We start from the raw sequence: 19,626 nt of genomic DNA, 5'->3' as shown, positions 1-19,626 counted from the left end.
CTCCTTAGGCCACGCCCACCCGCCGCTCCTGCTGTCTCCCGGTCAGGTGTTCCGTCTAAACAGCGGCGTAAACTTTGCCTTTTGGTCGAACCTCACACTTTGGTGTCTGGTCCTGGTGAACCGAGGCTATGCTCAGGCGGATCTTACAGATGGTAAGTCCTTGACCCGACGACGGCATTCATTCGCCGCTGTTATCTTTTAAAAGCGTCTTGTTACACAGGCCTGTGCTTTCTGTTTTCATGGCGGTGTCGCCTGATTTCATGACATGTACCGCCCCCGGTGGGCGGAGAATCGCTCCAGTACGGCTTCGTGTACGGAAACCCCCCTCGCGCGGTTAGGTCCTTGTAAACATATCGAGCGCTCCTTGCGTGGGTTTGACACAGTTAGCTTTCCAGATGCTAACGTCAATTCATATGACATAACGTAAAGACACGTTAAATAATACATTTACTTTAACGCCAGTGTATTTTATTTACTCCCTTCTACAAAAGTACTTCACTTGTGAACACATTCACGCCATTTCTACGGTATTCCAAGCCTGTGTTAGCAGTGTGTTGATTCATCGTCCTCCCTCACATGCTAACATGTCTGACGCGCATCATGGTGTTTGAGTCACAGTTGACCAGGAACACAGAAGAACTTCTTGTCCATGGATCTCACAGTTCAATGACCGACTGTAGAGTCTCTATGTCATCGCTGTTTGATGGAACTAGGGGACCGTAGCGGGATAGCACAGACGTTGACTACATTTCCCATCAGCATAATGGAGCATCTTTAAAGAAAAACCCACTAAAAAATTTAAAGTTTAAGTGAAGAGAAAACACATTTATAAAACCAAGTACAAACTCCTGTTGTTGTAAACTAAAAACAAAATAAAGCTCTTTTATCCATCTGTGTTTTAATTGTTTGATTCAATATTGATTTTCTGGAACTCCTGTGTATTATCTTGACCTTTAAAGTATATTTTTTTATTGAGTATTGTTTTGATTGTTTAAGCACTTTGTGACCCTGGTCTGTAAAAGCGCTATATAAATACAAATGACTTACTTATACTAGATCAATGCAAATTGTCTTGTTTGAAATAAACATTCCTTACTTATGGCATGTCTACCATCTATTATCTCTGATAGATTCTGGTTCAAGTGTCCAAAGTCCACAACCACGTCATCCATTCATGCAGCCGAACCGTGTCGACGGACTCTTGGTGTTTATGTTTGACACGCTTAGATTGCAGCTGTTTTGAGGTCACTCTTGAGGGTGTCCCACGACAGTCTTCAGTCTTAGAATTCAGGCAAATATGGAGTGATTTCCTGCACTTTTTTAATGAAACGACAATTCTAAAGTCATAATAAATAAGACGTTGATGTTAAGAAAGGTGTGGTTTGTTTGTATTATTGTGAACTGACAACTGCTTTAGTTATCATTGGGTATTTATGAATAAGATAGATGTGTACTAGAGGGACAAGTCTGTAGTAACATCACCTATACGTAGCAATTTCTTTCTTTTTGAATGATTAAAAATTCAAGTTGAATTTCCAATTCGTAAGCGTTAACAGTGAGTATTCAGATTGTTGTAGTTTCTTCATTCCTTATGTGAAGTTAATTGATGCTTTGTCAAGGTGTATTTAAGGGATCAAACTGTACACATTTCAACTGTATTTATACAAAAAATAACCCCTGGTTTTCCCTTCCAGACTCCTGGGAAAGGGGGCTCCCAGAATGCAGAGTCGGAGCAGCCCAGCACAGACCTGAATCACGACCAAACCTCTGAGGTGATAAACAATCGTTGGCTATATTTAGTTCCACCTCACTTGAGTCAACGCTAAACAAATATCATTTATCTTCTCAGGGCTTCATCTGCCCTCAGTGTATGAAGTCACACAACTCTGCAGAGGAGCTGTTCAAACATTATGAGCTTTTCCACGACACCGAGGATCTCCCCGTTCACAAGACCCCCACGAGGTGAGGCGATGAGATGCAGCTGTGAAATCAATTGCATTTAAATCAAAAGTTTACAGATTATACTATATGATACTATATACTACCTTGTACCATTATTATTATTTCCTCATAATTTCATTCATTGTTCAGCCGTTGAGTTGCTTTTCTAACGAACAAATAAGACAATCCCCTTGGAGGAGGCAATAATGGCTGCCGCCAGTGCTTGGAGAATTGTCTTTTAAAGTGTCATCTTTAATGCTCCTTATTTACATTCCATTTACTTTATAAATTAAATATTACTCTGGTATATTATGAGTAAATGGCTCCTCCAAGCATGCATTAGATGGATCTGCTTTCATCGTTTATAATCTCTCATCTTGTGCTGCTTGATGAAGACACTGTGTGGTAAAGTGAATAAATGAGGAAATGGAAGAGAGTTGTTCCATTCATTTCTTAGTCATGATTATTTGCAGAGTGAATTGAATTGCTGAACAAGTGGAAAACACAGAGCATGAGTCGGATCTAGTTGTTCCGTAGAACACTTCAGAGATTTGTTGACGTCAAGTCTTGTTTGATGATCAGGTTTTTAGCTGCGTGGGTGAAAAAGAGATGTTTGTTGCTGATGCTAAAGCTGTTTTCTCAACCACCCCCTGCTTCATTATCTCTTGGATGCAAGGGTTTGAAAAAGCCATTCAAATTCATGTTGCCGTTTAGTCACTTAGGGATTTGGGATTTATTATTTTTTGGATTCATTTGAATAAACAACTACAGATTATTTTAGTTTGGTGGAAATCTTCTTTTTTATTTAAGAACCTTGATCTCCTGCAACCTTTTCAGATCTGTTAGTTTTTAGTCAGTACGCTATCTATGAACTAAATGTGTGCCATTGGACTTTCAACATGATTTTCGTACACTGAATTTTTACAGCATCAAAATTTGACTTTGAATTTGAAAAAAGAAAAGAAGCAAAGAAACAATAATTTGTAAAATCACTGTGTAAAAACTATTCTATGATTTTTTTTTTCTTAGTTTAAAGCAATTAAATGTTTCAAAATTCAACATAAAAATTCAAATTTCAAAAATCAATGTAAAAAGTTAGATGTGAAATGTGTCGAGTAATACCTAATATTCAATGTTTCGAACAAATAAAATAAACACTGAATTTTGTTTACACCAAATGTTTGGTTTTTACATTACATTGTTTCACTCAATATATTTTTACATGTATTTTTTTTTACAGATTTAATTTTAGTCTTAATGTCTTTTCATGCATTTCAAAGTAAATAGGCAGCAAAAAATAACAGTGCTAGAAATTTGATGGATTTTCAAATTCAAAGTCCCTTTTTGTTGCTCTATTTTTAAAAGGAAAGAAATTTAAATGGTTTTGTGAACTTAATTGCTGACAAAATGTTGTTCTTGTTCTCCACTGCTTTTAGGGAGGATCTGACAATGTTAAGACAAGAGGTGCAGGACCTTCATGCCTCACTGAAAGTATGCTTTACTTCTTCTGTTGCTTGTTTAAGAAAGGTCTAAATCTTTGACGTCTGCGTCTCGTCAACAGGAAGAACGATGGTTCTCTGGAGAACTGAAGAAGGAGTTAGACAAAGTCCAAGGACACCTGAAGCAAGTAATTCTGTCAAGATGTTCAACTCCTCTAATCAAAGTTATTCACTTAATCACTCAATTTCTAAAAATGTTCATCTTCTTGTTCCCTTTTCTTTTCTCTTCCATGACAGGCAGACGCCCCGACGAGCTCGGAAGATTCTCGTAAGCTCAGCTTTTCAGTGGTTCTCCTGAAATTTTGAGTGAGTTTTACTCAAATGCTGGTTTTGTTCCTCAGAAATGGACACGAAGTTGAACGAACTGGAGGCAGAGAAGTTCAACATCAAGCAGATGAAAGACCTGTTTGAGCAGAAGGCTGCGCAGCTGGCCACTGAGATAGTCGGTCAGTGTGCAATTGAGCAGACATGAGAGTCTGTTTTCATGTGGAGACTTTGTTCTAGTTCACAAAGCCTCCGTTAATTTAGCCTCTCTGTTCATTGTACATTGTGATAATTGTAGGATCTTTTGTAAGTCCTGTCTGTTGGTTCTTGTTTCATGTTTTGAATGTTTTATCAGATATTAAATCCCGCTACGATGAAGAGACGAGTTTAAGAGAAGCTGCTGACCAGAGGATTTCTAAGTTGACTGAACACCTGCAGCAAAGCAAGCAAGACAACGATCAACTACAGACGGAGCTGGTGATTCTCTAAACTGCCTTTGGCAAATTTCTCGAAAAGTGTATTTTAACGTCCCTTTTCAACCTCCTGCAGCTGCAGAGACCAGGTGTGGAGGACGTGGAGGTGCTGCAGAAGGAACTGGTGCAGGTGCAAACGTTGATGGACTCCATGACTCGCGAGAGGGAGCAGGAATCTGACCGCATTAAGAACCACTACGAGCAACTTCAGGTCAACTACACCAACTCAGAGGTGGGCATGTTGCATGCTTTGTCGTCATGGTTACACCGTCATTTTAGCATGCCCATTATGAGCCTCCATATTGTAAAATTTAAATGATTACACAGTGGTTTATAGATCGTGCACAAGAATATGGACAGTTTTAGTCTTCACTTCATTGTTATCTGGCCATCTGTAAAAGACTCAACAGTTCCTTCCTCTCAACGTATTTGTCTCCGTCAGTGTATAATTAATGAATGCACACTGCAGTCTCTCTCCCACAGTCTGGAGGGACGGAGCAGTATTTATAGACCACCATCATGCAGCGTCAGACGTCTGACTTTATACTTGGTGTTATTTTTAGCTGCAGAGTTTATCATTTTAGGTAAGACGACACTGGGATATTGCCAGGAAATCCTGGTGAATTAAGTCGTGTTGTAACAGCACTGGTTGCATAAAGTTCCTAGAACACTAAGGAGGGAGCGAATACATTTCAGATGAATACACACAATACCATCAACAGTTCTATTTTTCAAGAATTGTATTGATCCATGACAAGAAGGGTTCCTCACCACATCTTTACAGACATCAAACCTATCAGCAGGTCTTCTTCTCGAGTGAACTGTCAGCCGAATATTTTCAGGAGTTTCTGTATTTCTTCTCCAATTGTTGACCAGTGTTTGACTGACCTCTGTGTGTCTTCTTCCCCGTCCAACCCTCTGTCTGCCAGATACGTAAACTTGAGGTAAAACACATTTTGAGTTGGACTTCAAGTCAGTTATTATTTTGGAAACTTTTTTAAGTTTTTCTTTTTTGTTCCAACCAAAATTTGTCTTACTTTGCATGAACCCTTTTTTATCTTCTTTCCACTGTTTAATGTCTGTTTTTGTTTATCGGTAAATCACTTGTTATTACTGTAGTCTTATTGTGTTGTTACGTTGTTGTCATCAGCTACTGCTGTGACACATCACTTGACCTTCTGCCTTTGGGGTTTAGATGACCATCACCCAGTTGAAGGCGGAGCTGGAGAAAGGTCCACAGGAGGCGGCGGTCTACACGCAGCAGATCCATCAGCTGCAGAGCGACTTGAATAATATGACTCAGCAAAGCCAGGTAAGGTTTCTTAATCAGGGCCATTAATAAACACATTTTATTTGTTCGTTCCTTTAACATTTTACAACAGAAAAATATAATCTTAGCCAATAATTAAACGGATGCTTTTTTGCTCAGTGGCCTTGAAGGAAAAGGTCAGAATTATTTTTTATTGTTTGTTCAAGATCGGATTACGTGAAATAAATTTACATTATTTTTGTTTGGATGCTAAATTAATCCATAGAATATTTTCAAATATTGTTCAGCTATAACAGTTGAGGTCTGGTGACCTGGGTTTTAATTTTAAAGCAGCTCTGGGTAGTTTTGAGTACCTTAATATTTTTGCAACAAAATAACTTGTGATGAATCAGAATCAGAAACCTTTATTTGTCCCGCGAGGGGAAATTCGGTTTAACAACAGCAAGAGCAATATACCAAAAAATAAAAACACCCAGAAATAAAATAGTAAAAAGAAAAAAAATAAATCTAAATAGAATAGAAAATAAATCTGCACTATGACGGCAAAACTAGTTGAATGACTCGTATACCGTGACTTGAGGTGTTTTGTGTGATTTTTATTTTCACTGTAAAAGTTCTGCTAAATATCGCGCTGGTTGTGGTGGGTGGGGGGGGGGATTACAGTACAAAAACAAAGTTAAAGTTATGTTATTTACAAAGGCGTCATAACTCATATCATATTTCATTATCCTCAATCTGATTCATTACCTCATCGATATCCATCCTTCATTCATCAATGGAAGTCTGGAAAAATTCGTCCAACTGCTGCAAACCGGGACATGGCAACTTTTGCGACATTTAGCGAGTGCTCATGGGAAATAAGTAACAATACTTGACAGTTAATCAGTACAGTTTTAACTGTGTAATGACACTTGACTGGACAGAAGCGTACAAAGAAAACATCATTAGAACTCTTAACCAAATGAATGCTCAAACTGAAATGGTCGATGAGAACCTTGAACTTTTAAACACCTTTTCTATGACACTGCTTCACTGTCTCACTCCCTCTCAGTGAACTCATTGCGCTAGCTTCAAATATAATCATCACCGAGCAACAAAGTAGGAGCTCGACTGCGGCAAATGCAGATTTATTTGTTGAGACCAAACAAGGAGTTGATGTTTAGGAAACGCACACATGTTTATTTAGTTGAGCTGATGTGTGGTTGGAACAGAAGCAAATGAAAGAGTCTAAATTTCCATTTGGAACATTATGCTCTGCTTTGTGCTCGCGTCTCCCTCTTGCATTTGTCCTAATATGGTGTTTACTTACACGCGTGCAATAAAAGCAGCTGGTAAAACAGTCGAGTCATAAACAGAATGGATTTTCTTCGTCTCAACGACCAGAGATAGAACGGACAGACTTGTCACGGCCAACAGGTAGAAGTATGAACGGCAGTGGGGGGTTTATGGAAAGATGTGGGCAGAGCTGATCACCAGCTGCTGTGTTGGACCAGGTTCCTGCTGGAGTTTACTGGAAGACCTGCTGTCCTGTCACACTCCCTCGTTAGCAGGACACTCTTTTATTAACAACATTTCCTCATTTGTCACTCTGTTGCCAAGTTTACAGCGTAAGCTAACACCAGAGCTGTTGCACAGGCATCGTACTGTCCCCCCTGCGTCGTAAAACCTTTCAGCGCGGACCTAAATTGTTCCTGTAGAGCAAGGTGACCGTCACGTTCCTTGAAGAACTGAAACATGGTGTTGAGCCTGAATGTGTTCGATGAAACTTTTTCTCCAAAATGGTTTCATAACAAATGTGAGGAATTAAAACTTTAATAGATGTGTTGTGAATTTGAAATGAACATAATGTATTTTTTATTTTAAATATAAATATATATTTTCTGTGGGACATGGGAAATCTGGAGGGTCCCACATAAAATGAACATGTACCAACATTCTCTTAAAATTCTCATTCATTCATTTCAATTGTAAAAATCATATTAATTTATATATTTACAAAACATTTTAAGACTGACGTGTTTTGACTATTACAATAAGACCGTCTCTTTAAGTGACATCACAAACAATATATGATCTCATTCAATGCATAGCAGGAGCCGAGGTCTCAAGTGGGTAACACAATTTATTATGATTTATTTTTGGTAATTAAGCTATGCTTTACTTTTGTTCTGTAGTAAGGGTAACTAAAGAAATCACGTTTTCTACTTTAATGTAAATAAAGCAAATTTATAACTGAAGCTATACTTGTTAGCTTAGCTAGTCCATCGCTACCGTCATTATCAGGTCTAGTTGAACAACCTGAAGATAAGAATCATTAAAATCTCTGATTGAGTAATAAACCTAAAAGTGATTTATTTAAAATATAGTTTTGAAATAAATTACTTACTTTATCTTTACAGGGTGTTAAAGTGGAATTCATTTTGTCTATGAAAAATAGTTAATAAAAAGGATAATATTTATATGGTTATATGGTCACATGCGTCTTACACTTGCATATTAAGAATGTATTGACAATTACTTTTCTTCCGAAGAAAGGAACTACATGTGCAATGACCCTTTAAATGACTGTGTTGCCGTCTTTGTTGTCACCTGTAGCAAATAAAATGAGCCACTAAATGCTAATTTACTAAAGTATTTAGTAAATGAATAATACTATAATATAAATATAATAAAAACAAAAGAGATTACAATGCAAATGGATTTCATCATCTTCAAATGAGATCTTATCCTAAGCTTGCAAAGGATTTGATTAAAATTAGTTTTTTAGATTTTGATAGTAATTTCTCGATCTCGTCCTTCAGAAATGCTTTCTTCACCACATCTGAGTATAGTTCCTGTCACTTATAAGAATAACCTAATGTGTTTCTCTACAGAGTTTGTCTGAGAAACTGTCACGGAAGGAAAACGAACATCAAGAGCTGAAGGAGAAACTTGGAGCAGAGAAAACGGCTAAAAAGAAGGTCCAGGAGCGTCTGAGGGAGAAGGAGCAGGAGGTCCAGGAGCTCCTGAGCAGAGCCACGGGGGCAGAGACGTCCCTGCAGAAGGTCCAGACGGAGCTGGGAGAGAAGGTCGGGGAGTTGGCCAAGATAAAGAGCGAGGTTACAGAGTTGGAGCTGAAGTACACTGAGCTGAAGGTGGAGAGGAAACAGTTGGAACAACAGAAGGAGGAAAAAGAAAGCAAAGGCGCTCAGCAGCAGACGGAGATCGGCCAGGTCTGTGAATGTTGTGGACATCTTTAGCAGGAAATGCGTCTTTTTTTTTTGTTGTTGAACTTTCTGCTTCTCGCCACAGCTTCATGCCAAACTGCTGGAAGCAGAGAGGCAGCTGGGGGAAGTCCAAGGTCGACTGAAGGAGCAGAGGCAGCTGTCGGGAGAGAAACTGAAGGACCGCGAACAGCAGGCCGCCGACCTGCAGCTCAAACTGTCACGCACGGAGGAGCAGGTGTGAAGTGCAAGCCTTTGTTTCCTTCCATTAAAAAGCTTTGTTTAAATATTGACACGCACAAATCCATCCGTAGATGAAGGAGAGTGCCAGCAAGAACGGCGACCTGCAGCACCAGCTGGAGAAGGCTAAGCAGCAGCATCAGGAAGTCCAAGCACAGCAACAGACCACGACTGGCAAACTGAGAGAGGCTCAGGTACAACCCCAGGTTTCCACTGCTAGACTTGAATAACAAAGTGCAGGGGTTGGTCTTAATAGTCTTAAAAACGTTAACATTTATTTTACCAATTATGCGTGAAAGCGTTAATACACTTTGAAAAAATAGCTTTTGTTAAATGTTTTAATATTCCGAATACGTGCGGATGGACACCTTGGTCAGCATGTGAAGAATAACACGTCAAGGCTCAAGTACCTGAGCAATGTGTGCAACAACATATACATTATATTTATTATCATATTTTGTTTGGTTGTGGAAAGACGTTTTAAAGAGGTATTCAACTTTCTCTCAGTAACACATAATTCACTGCAAATTATGCATCAAGTCATATGTTTATTAAAATAGACTTTTATATAGGTTCAATCTAAAAATGTAATTAAATGTATGGAATTCCCATGAATAATTTTCATTTATTTGTGTAGAATAGATCCACGATATTTTTTTTAATTTTCGTGACTTTCCTCTGAAATTCAAACCTTTTTTCAAATGTGGAATAAATGAGAAAAAGTGATAATTAAACATCTTCTGGTGGTTCTCCTGCTACAGAATGATCTGGAACAAGTGTTGCGCCAGATCGGTGATAAAGACCAAAAGATCCAGAATCTGGAAGCTCTGCTGCAGAAGAGTAAGGACATCGTGAGTCAGCTGGAGGCTGAGCGAGAAGATCTGTGCGCCAAAATACAAGCTGGAGAGGGAGAGACGGCTCTGCTCAACCAGCTGCAGGAGAAGAACCAAGCGTTGCAACAACAGGTGAGTCATGGAGACTTTTATCCATAGATTCGTGTGAAGATTTTTAAGAGTACCTGCCCTGCTTCCTTGGTAAGGTCACACAGCTGACAGACAAGCTGAAGAACCAGTCGGAGAGCAACAAGCAAGCGCAAGACAACCTTCACAAGCAGGTCCAGGAGCAGAAGACTCTCGTGCGGGCGGCTCAGGACCGAGCCTTAAGCCTGGAGACTTCAGTCAATGAATGTACGGCCCAGGTCGCTGAGGGCAAGGAGAAGGTCGCCCAGATGGATGCTCAGGTATTTCTACACACAAACTATGAGGACATTTCTGTGATTTAAGACTTTCCACGTCCTGATCTTCTTCAGTTGAAGGCGAAAACCGAGATGCTGCTGTCAGCAGAGGCTGCTAAGGCAGCTCAGAAGGCCAACCTGGAGAACAACCTGGAGACGGCCCAGCATGCCCTGCAGGACAAGCAGCAGGTCAGAACTAATGCAGATGTCAAATTCTTAAAAACAAAGCTTTTTTTTGGCTCTAAATTATTTTTTAATCTGTCAAATCTAAAATTATAATGTAATATTACTTAAACAAGTATTTAATTGTATCTATAATTATAATGAAGTCAATAAAACAGCGGTGATTTATTTATTTTCTTGAAGTACCCAATATAATTTTCGCATTGTTTTGCTGACACGATTGTCTTGTATTCGTCTCATACAAGTCATTTGTCAACACCATGTTGTCTCATGCAGGAGCTCAGTAAAGTCCAGAAGAAGTTGGAGGAGAAAATCCAGAGGCTGAAGGAGCAACAGGAGCAGAGTGCACAGCTGGAGGCCTCGCTGAAGGAGTGCAAAGACAAACTGCTGGCCTCAGACCAGCGAGTCGAGCAGCTGCAGGGACACAATAAGGTTTGTATTGAGTTATCAATAAAAACACATTTTTTTCATCCAACAGACCCAGAGATAACAAGGATTAAGAAATATAAAAAATATATACATGTTGGTATCATACATGTTGTGTGTTTAATTTATAATTGCATGGGTATTACTTGACCTGGACAAGCAAAGATAATAATAAATAAATAGGTCTATATATATATACGTATGTATATATGTAATGAAAACTTAAAGCTGATTTTGATGATGAAATTTGGTATAGATTTTTTAAAATACATATATTATTCATTATATAATATAATATATAAATAGAATGAATATTGTTTCCCTTTCATATTAAACTCTTTTACTTCTTCCTTCTGTTGTTGGGCTTGACGGCCCCTCACAACAGTACGGATCCACCCCCGCTGAAGGTCAAGAATATAATTGATGATTCTATTTGCCAGAAACTGGAAGCTCAAGCCGTGGAGCTGCAGGTCACGAAGGAGCAGACACAGCAGGAAGTGCAGAAGCTGCAGAGAGATTCGTCAGAGATGAAGAAGAAAGTCAAAGAGCTTCAGCGTCTGATAGAAACTGAGAAATCTGGGTGAGGATGTGTTTTTTGAAAAACCTCTTCCATGCTGCAAAATAAAGGCCCAGATCACAAGCCTGATGCTGGAGTTAATATTTGAGCACGAATGAGTCGTATAAAGATTATTGTTACACTATTGTGTATTTTACTGGCTTAGTGACTCATAGGATGTAGTTAAATAAAAAGACAAAATTCTCAACGCAAAATGTTAATGGGATTAAATTCTTTGTCCTTCTTTTCTGGGGTATAATTAAAAACAGTAAAACCTTTACATTTTTTCAAAACAAGACACTTTTCTGACAGTAATAATAAATAGAACAGAAATTATAAAAGAGATTGTACTTTTTTGTGAAGCCCGGTTAAAAAAAAATGGCTTGGCATCTACTGTTTAATTCCACCTGCATTTCATCTGATCAGGTTACAAGTATCACCAGCTGTAAATATTCCAACCATTAACTATACTTTAGATTGAAAACATTGTATCTGGCGCCCCACAGTGTCAGAGGAATGTAACTGCAATACGGCTTACTCGTTTGCTCCCCTTACGGATTGCTCCCCATTATACATTTGTCACAACCCTCATGCTTTTTTTTGTGTCAGTTTGTCGTTTTCATCTTACTTGTCGCTTCTAAAAGTCACTGAAACACTCAGACTCTGGAAAAGTTAACTAGTGAGTAGTATTGTTAGCTGGAGAGTTCTATTGCACGCGAGTAACAGTTAACCACAGAAAAATCTGTTACATATTGTTGATTCTAATGTCATTTTAAACGTCAAGTATCATGCATTTATTCTTCAATTTAATAATCTTGCAACTTGTTTTTCTTTTTAAAGAAACGTGACGCTGCAGGAGGAGCTTAAGAGTAAATCGGCTACTTTGACTGACGCCCAGAAACAACTGGAAAACACTGAAAAGGAGAAATCCTCTCTGAAGGTGAATTTGGACAAGGCCAGCCAGGAGTCCAAAGCCCGGTGTGCAGAGCTGGAGAAGAAAGTTCAGAGCGTCGCTGCAGAGTTATCGAAGGTCCAGAAGGAGAATGAGAGTCAAAAGAAGGAGCTGGCCGTCACTCAGGAGAGTTTAGCTAAAACAAAAGATGCCCTTAAAGTCGGTCAGACTTGTCTAGAGTCGGAGAGGAAGAGTCATCAGTTGGCCTTGGTGGAGAAGGTGAGTTCAGATGCTCATGTGAGACACATTCAGGGCTGATGAATGAACTTTACTCACCGATTATCAGGAAAAGTCCAGCGAGAAGGTCAGACAGGAGCTTCAGAAGATTAATGAGTCCGTCACCAAGGCGATGAAAGAGTCCAAAGATCAGCTGGAACTGATGAGAAAAGTAAGCTTCCAAAATATCCTCGTGGTCGTTTGGGAATCTCACGCGTTTGTTCCGTGAATGTCAGGAGGAGAAGAAGCTGAAGGAGCAGCTGACGTCGCTTGAGCAGCAGCACACCAGGACTGTGGCGGCACTGAAGGAGAAGGAGGGAAGTCTGCAGAAGCTGCAGGTGCAGTTCCAGACCAGCCAGGGGTCAATGGAGGAGGAGAGGACCAAGCTGAGGGGTCAAGTGGCAGAGTTACAGAAAGTTGGTGCCAAGAAGGTGAATTCTCACAAACTCTTAAAACTCAGTTTAATAAAGATTTTTTTTTTTTCAAAATATGTCATCTTGATTTTGGTGACTTCAGGGGGAGGAAGAGAGCAGACTGAAAGAGCAGGTGTCAAAGGTCAGCCAAGAGCTCACCTCAGAGAGGAGCAGGACGTCCGAGCTGCAGAAGTCCTTGGAGCAAAGTCAGCAGAGCTTCGACAAACTCCAGTCGGACTTCTACGGAAAAGAGTCTGAAGTGTCATCGCTGCGTCAAGACCTGAAGGTTGGTTTCTCTGTTGCCCAAAGAATCTAGAAATGATGAATTAACACTGATTAATCCATCGTCGCGATTAAGACGAAGATCCCTCGTGTTATCTTAGGCCCATAAACAAATGGGTTTGAGGTATCCCTTGTGTTTTCTCTGTGTCAAGGTCAACGACCTCCGTGGCTTCCAGAAATACATATTCTGTGGTGGAGGTCGGTCACCTTGACCCGGAGACGACACAAGTGTCAAAGATTTAAACATAATGAATCCACCTGCAGGAGAGAATGACTCACAGTTGATGTGTCACAGCTGCAGCTAGAGCCCCGACCAGCTGTAGATTTGAGCTCAGAGCAGCGTTCAAGAACAACACCTTTATTTACTGTGACATTCATACACTAATTGTTGCTTCAAATTGCAAGTTTTAAGTCCCAAAATATTATTTATTTAAATTATTTTATCATTAACTCGGACAATATTTAAAAGTCTCTGAATTTTGGTGCAGAATTTTAAGAAGCAGTCAGAGCTTCTCTTGGACGATGTCAAATAATGAGTTTGTCTCCTTAATCCTGCGATTAATGTGATCAAAATGTTCGCGGCAGATGTCCGAGGAAAAGATGAGTCTGACGCAGGAGGAGTTGGCAGCAAACAGGGTTCATCAGACGAGTCTGGAGGCTCAGATTCAGGAGCAGGCGAAGGCTCGGGAGTCTCTGAAGAAGGACGTCGACGGTCGAGATCAACGTCTGCAGCAGCAGGAGAAAGAGCTGAAGGATTTACAGAAGCAACAGGTTTGAGAGAAACTTTTTCAGGGACACGAAGGGATCTGGTTCATTGACTTGTCTTCTCAGAGTCTGGATCAGGATCAGCTGAAGAAGGAGAAGGTCAAACTGGAGGAGCTGACGGAGGCGAAAAGCGCTCTGGAGAAGAAGCACAGCAAGTTGAGCGGCGACTTGAAAACCCTGAGGGAGAAGAGCGAGAAGGTTCGTCACTATCACGTCCAGTAATCGAATAAATTACGCTTCAGCGTCACTTTCTGGCTGCTCTGAAGTGACGTGGAGAATGTGTCGGTGACCCGCTTCCCATGCAGCTCCTCCAGCTTAAACCTCTGCAGGTCATCACGGCCACAGACTTCAAACATGCCACCGATCACGCTCCACTCAACAATCTGACATGAGCGCGGAATTCCACGCTGTCAAATAAGATTATCTGAGGCCGTTGTTGAAGAAGAAACCGTGAGGCCCGGACCTCGGCCAGGAATCTCCTGACCTTCCTGTCGCTTTTCTCCCAGGAGCTGACGGATCTCCAGGAGGCCAAGCAGCTGTTGATCCAGCAGAAGCTGGAGCTGCAGGCTCAGGTGGAGGCAGCAGGGGGCGCTCTTGAGCAGGAGAAGAAGGCGCACCAGGCCACCAGAGAAGGCAGGAGCCAGAGAGAGGAGCAGCTCCTCGGGAGGTCCAAGGCTCTTCAAGAACAGCTGGTTCGTCAAACAATTACATATCAGACATAAATCGTTATTATTTGTCTGTCCCTACTTTTAAAACTGTGTCTTTGTAAAAGCCACAACATATGAGCGTTTTAAATCAAGATCATAAATCATGTACAAAACCATCCAGGGCATCATTTCAATTCTGAAATTAATGAATATTTATTTATAAAAACACATATTTTAGGTGTGAATTGTGTGTTGGCATCTTTGGACAAGAGGAAATTCTACAAGTTCTTGGTAAAATTGAATAATTTATAATGAAAATCTCATGGAAAATACACATTATGTAAGTGTAATCATTTTGACACATTTCCCAGGGGTTTAAAACAACATCGCACAATATTGTTAAGACATTCAAAGGGAATCGATGTGTTTCAATAAAGTGTGTAGAAAATAATATAGATTAATGTTCTACAATTAACATGCAAATATTCACAAAAATCTTTTCATTTTAGTGCCGCAATTAAACCTCCGGCCACTAGATGGCAACGGTCAATACATCCTCTGTAACCAAAGGAACAAAAAAATAGTTGACTGAGGACGAGAGGATACAGTCGACTCCAGCAGCTTTTAAAGCTGATGATTTGACATGTTTTGTTTTTTAAACAAACGAAAGCAGTTATGTCATGTGGTCTGTAAATTCAAGTCAAGTACTGACAATACTAGAAAATATATATTTGTTCCTATAGTATCACAATATATTGCAGCATATATATCGATGTATCAAGGACGGAGGTACCTTCATAGAGTGACCCGGCTAACATTTTCTTCTCTCAGACTGTGGAGAAACAGGCCAGAGAAGCGCAGATGAAGAACAGCGAGGAGGTCGAGGCCAAGCTGGCGCTGCAGGCGACGGCGCTGAACGAGAACGTGGCGACGCTGAAGAGAGAGTGGCAGGGAAGCCAGCGCCGCGTCTCTGAGCTGGAGAAGCAGACGGACGAGCTGAGAGGAGAGATCGCGGTTCTGGAGGCCACGGTCCAGAACAACCAGGACGAGAGGAGAGCGCTTCTGGAGAGGTGGGAGAACAGTTCTGTCACTATATTGGGATCCAAGAGAGAACGTTGTTGCTGCCTCAGCCGATTATGAAGTGTGTATTTTAAAGAATTAATTAGAAAAGAACGTAATATTACTAAACATGTTTCTTTCTCTATTTGTTTTAGTTTTTCTATATTTAAGGCAGTATGGCAACCAAAGTCAATTTACTTCCTGCATGTTGGAAGTGCAGCTTCTGCCATTAGCAACTCTTAAGTAGATTCCCTCCTTTATAAACTGTTTTACTGAACTAGAGCAGCGGTGAAGAACTCAATCATACAAATATTTTTAAATCACAGGATCAATAAAATGTATATTTGCAGAAGATTCTGTAACATTAACAAATCTTGATGATCTTTGTGTTTATCTTTTCCCAAACTTACTGTTATTGGAAGTCTATGTATTGTTGTGGCCCTTCATTTCCTCTTTTACTTATCTTATCGTATACAATAGAAAATGTATTTTATCAACAAGAAAATGTCTTTACTAGAATTTGAAGCTAAACCATCTGCTGGGCCACATAAAATGACCCTGCTGGCCAAATATGGCCTCTAGGCCATGACTTTGATTGTCGTTTTAAAGTTCTTACCATGTTGTGATTTAAAAATGTATTTTTTATATATTTCTACTGTAAATGAATTGGAAAAATGGTCAAAATGACACATTTTAATAATTGTACAACCAGAAAAACAGTCAGCTGTAAATATTAAGTAATTAAAAAGTTGATAACAATTTCACTTTATAGGTGACAAAATTAAGCAAAGAGTAATAAGTAAGTTGAGTTTGACATAAAAAATGTTACACAAAAGACATTTTTTATTCTTAAACAAAACTTATTTTTTAATGTACAAAGTCAAATGAAAACACCACAAATGTCTGTGAAGAACTTGTCAAATTTGTGTTGAGCTGGTTTAAGATAAAGATGCTTTTATTTTGAAATTGTGAAGGAGATGAATCTTGGATCTGCTCGTTTTTACTGCCTTTTCCAAATGAGTTTGGACACGGATTCTGTCGTTGACTTCTTCAGTCCGTGTGGCATCAACGTTCTGTTCCGCAGGTGTGTGAAGGGCGAGGGCGAGATCGAGAAGCTTCAGGCCAAACTGGTGGAGCTGAGGAGGAAAGTGGACGACACGACGGCCGCCATGCAGGAGCTGGGCAGAGAGAACCAGTCGCTGCAGGTTTGAGAACATTATCCTAAACTAGATTCTAAAGCTCCCGATCCAACCGGCTCTGATGTCGTAGATCAAGCAGTCTCAGTCTCTGACCAGGAAGTGGGCCGAGGACCACGAGGTGCAGAACTGCATGGCGTGCGGGAAGGGCTTCAACATGACGGTCAGGAAGGTAAGAACGATTGATGGACGGACGGACGGAGCGAGTGTTGACTCTCTCGTGTCTCCAGCATCACTGCAGACATTGTGGAAACATCTTCTGCGCCGAGTGCTCGTCCAGGAACGCTCTGACGCCGTCGTCCAAGAAGCCGGTGCGCGTCTGCGAGACGTGCTTCGAGGACCTGGCGGCCTGATCTCCTCGCACGCCCCTCCTGGAGGGAAGTCTCGGTTTGATTTACGTGCACTACGAAGGACGAGCTCCGGCGCCGAGACCTGGCCCCGCACCAGAACCCTCTCCAGGGCCGGTGGGAGGTTTTTAACGAGTGTTTGTTTCGTGCCTTTGCTACTTCTGTCGACCGCCAGCAGGTGGCGATAGACAACAAAAAAAACATCTATTTGCTTTGACGTCAGTGGCTTCTGTTGTGACGTCAGCGCCCAGGCGAGTGAATGCAGGTCAGTTGAATCCGTGGTGCGTTCAAGTGCTGCTCAGTGTTTAACTCTAATTACAAATTAAAACAATGATGCGATTATTCCAAGTACAATAATTGAGTAAAGTAGGAAATTAATTCTTAATTTAACTCACCATTTCTTGTGTTTTCTAATCATACTTCCAGCACCTGAACACACCACCAACTATTTTAAAGAACCAGAAGGAGGTTGATAAATAAATATTTTAATTCGGGACTATTACACGTGTTGTCCTCAAGGGGGCGCCTAATTGATCAAGCGTTTGTACTCGTTTCCATCCTTAATTTGCTCTAACGCGTTTATAAATATTTTCAAGCACAAACGCAACACGACACACAGTTTTTCGTTTATTTTTCGGAAATCTTTCGCCCAGATCTGTCCGTCAAACGCATCTCTGGTCCCACTACGTTTCCACTTCAGGCTCCGGTTCAGTGTTTCACGAGGATTCTTTTTTCCATGACCAAAGAATGTCTGCGACAGCAAACAGGCCTGCTTTTCATTCAGTATTTTTTTTTAAACGAGGAAATGTCGTCGTTTTATTGACGTGTTGCTTTTAAATGTGCCGCCGGGCGTTTTTTTGTTAACTGTCGTTTTTGTTTTATATGATCGTCGAAAGTTGATTTCCTGCTGCTTCGTTTCCCTCCATCAGCACTGATCGTGTGTTTGCTTCGACGACTGACTCGTGTGTTTGCCAGTTTGAAAAACTGCTGATCCTGCATCTCTTGAGTTTGGTGATGCACGCGGTGCTTTCAGGTGCAGTCATCTTCTGTGGGATATCTTGAGCGGTGGCGTAAGAATGTCGCTCTGGAGTTCATACTTTTATTTCGTCTACCTCAGACTGGCACAGGAAGTTATTCCTACACTTTAAAAGATTAGAATTATGTCATCGTCTGGAGTTGCTCTGAGGATTTGGGATTAAACCTAGAAAGTGATTTGCACCTTATTGTGTTCTGGGCCGAATCAGAACCGGGTTGTTCTTTCGAAATGGCGACGGAGTCGGGCTAGTCTGGAACCATGTGACCCACTGCTGCCGCGCACGAGGATAGACATGTTCACTTGCGTCACGTAACATTTTCTAATTCATCCTCTGTACACATCTGAATAAAAACTACAGTATCTTTCTATCATGGCTCTCTGGTGGTCATAATTGTACACAAAATCAACTGCTGGGTGAAGCTCTAGCTGTGGATACGATTCTTATATCCACGTCAAAACCTACGATACGTATCAAGATACTTGGGCATTGACACGATATATTGTGATACTGTAGTAACAAGGATGTATTTGTAGTATTGTCGACTACTTGACTCTGGTGTTGCAGAATTTACAGACCACATGACTCTTGATGAAACTGCTTTCATTTGTTTTGAAACCAAAATATGTCTAAATGTATGTCTGTATCCTCTCGTCCTCAGTCATCACCAAAATGTCATTGTTCCATCGGTGCGTAGCTCGTAATAACTGCTGCCATCTAGCCGAAAAAAAGCCAAAAGTATTTGCATGTTCACTGTAAATAAATAATGTCTTCAGTGCTGTCGAATTAAAATAAATCCCAATATTGAACTGTATCTATATTAGGGGTGTTAAAAACAATATTCAGGGATATATGATACGATACTGTATCAATATTTTCATCGCTTTTATTTTTGGAGGGCTTTCAAATTTTTTACCATCGTTCATTTATGTTTTATATTTCAATAAAGTGTTATCAAAATGAAACTTTTTTTTTTACAATTAACATGCAAATTCTGTTTTATTTTTTGTACCAATTAAACTTTCGACCACCATATGGCAGTAGTCATTTCATACTCCGCAGCTAAATGAACCAAAAATACCCCAAGAACCCAGTGATGACTGAGGACAAGAGGATACCGTCGACTCCAGTATCTTTTAAAGCTGATTTTGAGGCACATTTTGGTTTCAAAACAAATGAAAGCAGTAACGATTTCATCAAGTCATGGGGTCTGTAAATTCTGCAACACCAGAGTCAAGTACTCGAAAATACTACAAATATATCCTTGTTACTACAGTATCACAATATCATGATGCGTATCATGTGGTCAGTTTCTTGACAATAAACGGCACTTATCAATATTCTCTTCCACCCCCTAATAAAATGTGAAACCTCAAGAAATTGAACTGCCAACCTCGGTCCAAGAAAAAAAAAATGAACCGTCCGA

General features: G+C 40.3%; 1 protein-coding gene across 3 annotated transcripts; it reads left to right on the top strand.

The window, feature by feature from the left end:
* Nucleotides 1-18: 18 nt before the first annotated feature.
* Nucleotides 19-18,570, top strand: eea1 (early endosome antigen 1). Of its 3 annotated transcripts, XM_087796784.1 has the most exons (30): nt 19-152; nt 1,695-1,772; nt 1,850-1,962; nt 3,378-3,432; nt 3,503-3,568; nt 3,678-3,708; nt 3,782-3,886; nt 4,060-4,181; nt 4,254-4,409; nt 5,107-5,121; nt 5,373-5,489; nt 8,321-8,659; nt 8,739-8,888; nt 8,965-9,084; nt 9,652-9,855; nt 9,930-10,130; nt 10,200-10,313; nt 10,584-10,739; nt 11,174-11,313; nt 12,130-12,460; nt 12,528-12,629; nt 12,694-12,888; nt 12,974-13,156; nt 13,738-13,923; nt 13,984-14,115; nt 14,424-14,609; nt 15,396-15,634; nt 16,708-16,828; nt 16,893-16,991; nt 17,050-18,570. In XM_087796784.1, the coding sequence occupies exons 1-30, from the start codon at nt 129-131 to the stop codon at nt 17,170-17,172; spliced, it is 4,203 nt and encodes a 1,400-aa protein (XP_087652910.1). In that variant the 5' UTR covers nt 19-128; the 3' UTR covers nt 17,173-18,570. The 3 variants fall into 3 exon arrangements, with proteins under 3 accessions (XP_087652910.1, XP_087652911.1, XP_087652912.1); XM_087796785.1 differs by lacking the exon at nt 5,107-5,121; XM_087796786.1 differs by lacking the exons at nt 19-152; nt 1,695-1,772 and having other exon boundaries at nt 1,874-1,962; nt 3,682-3,708.
* Nucleotides 18,571-19,626: the final 1,056 nt, after the last annotated feature.

This window comes from Callionymus lyra, chromosome 8 (assembly GCF_982586985.1).
Source record: "Callionymus lyra chromosome 8, fCalLyr1.hap1.1, whole genome shotgun sequence".
Lineage (NCBI taxonomy): Eukaryota > Metazoa > Chordata > Actinopteri > Syngnathiformes > Callionymidae > Callionymus > Callionymus lyra.
The sequence above is the reverse complement of the archived record's forward strand: the minus strand, read 5'-3'. Positions and strand labels throughout refer to the sequence as shown.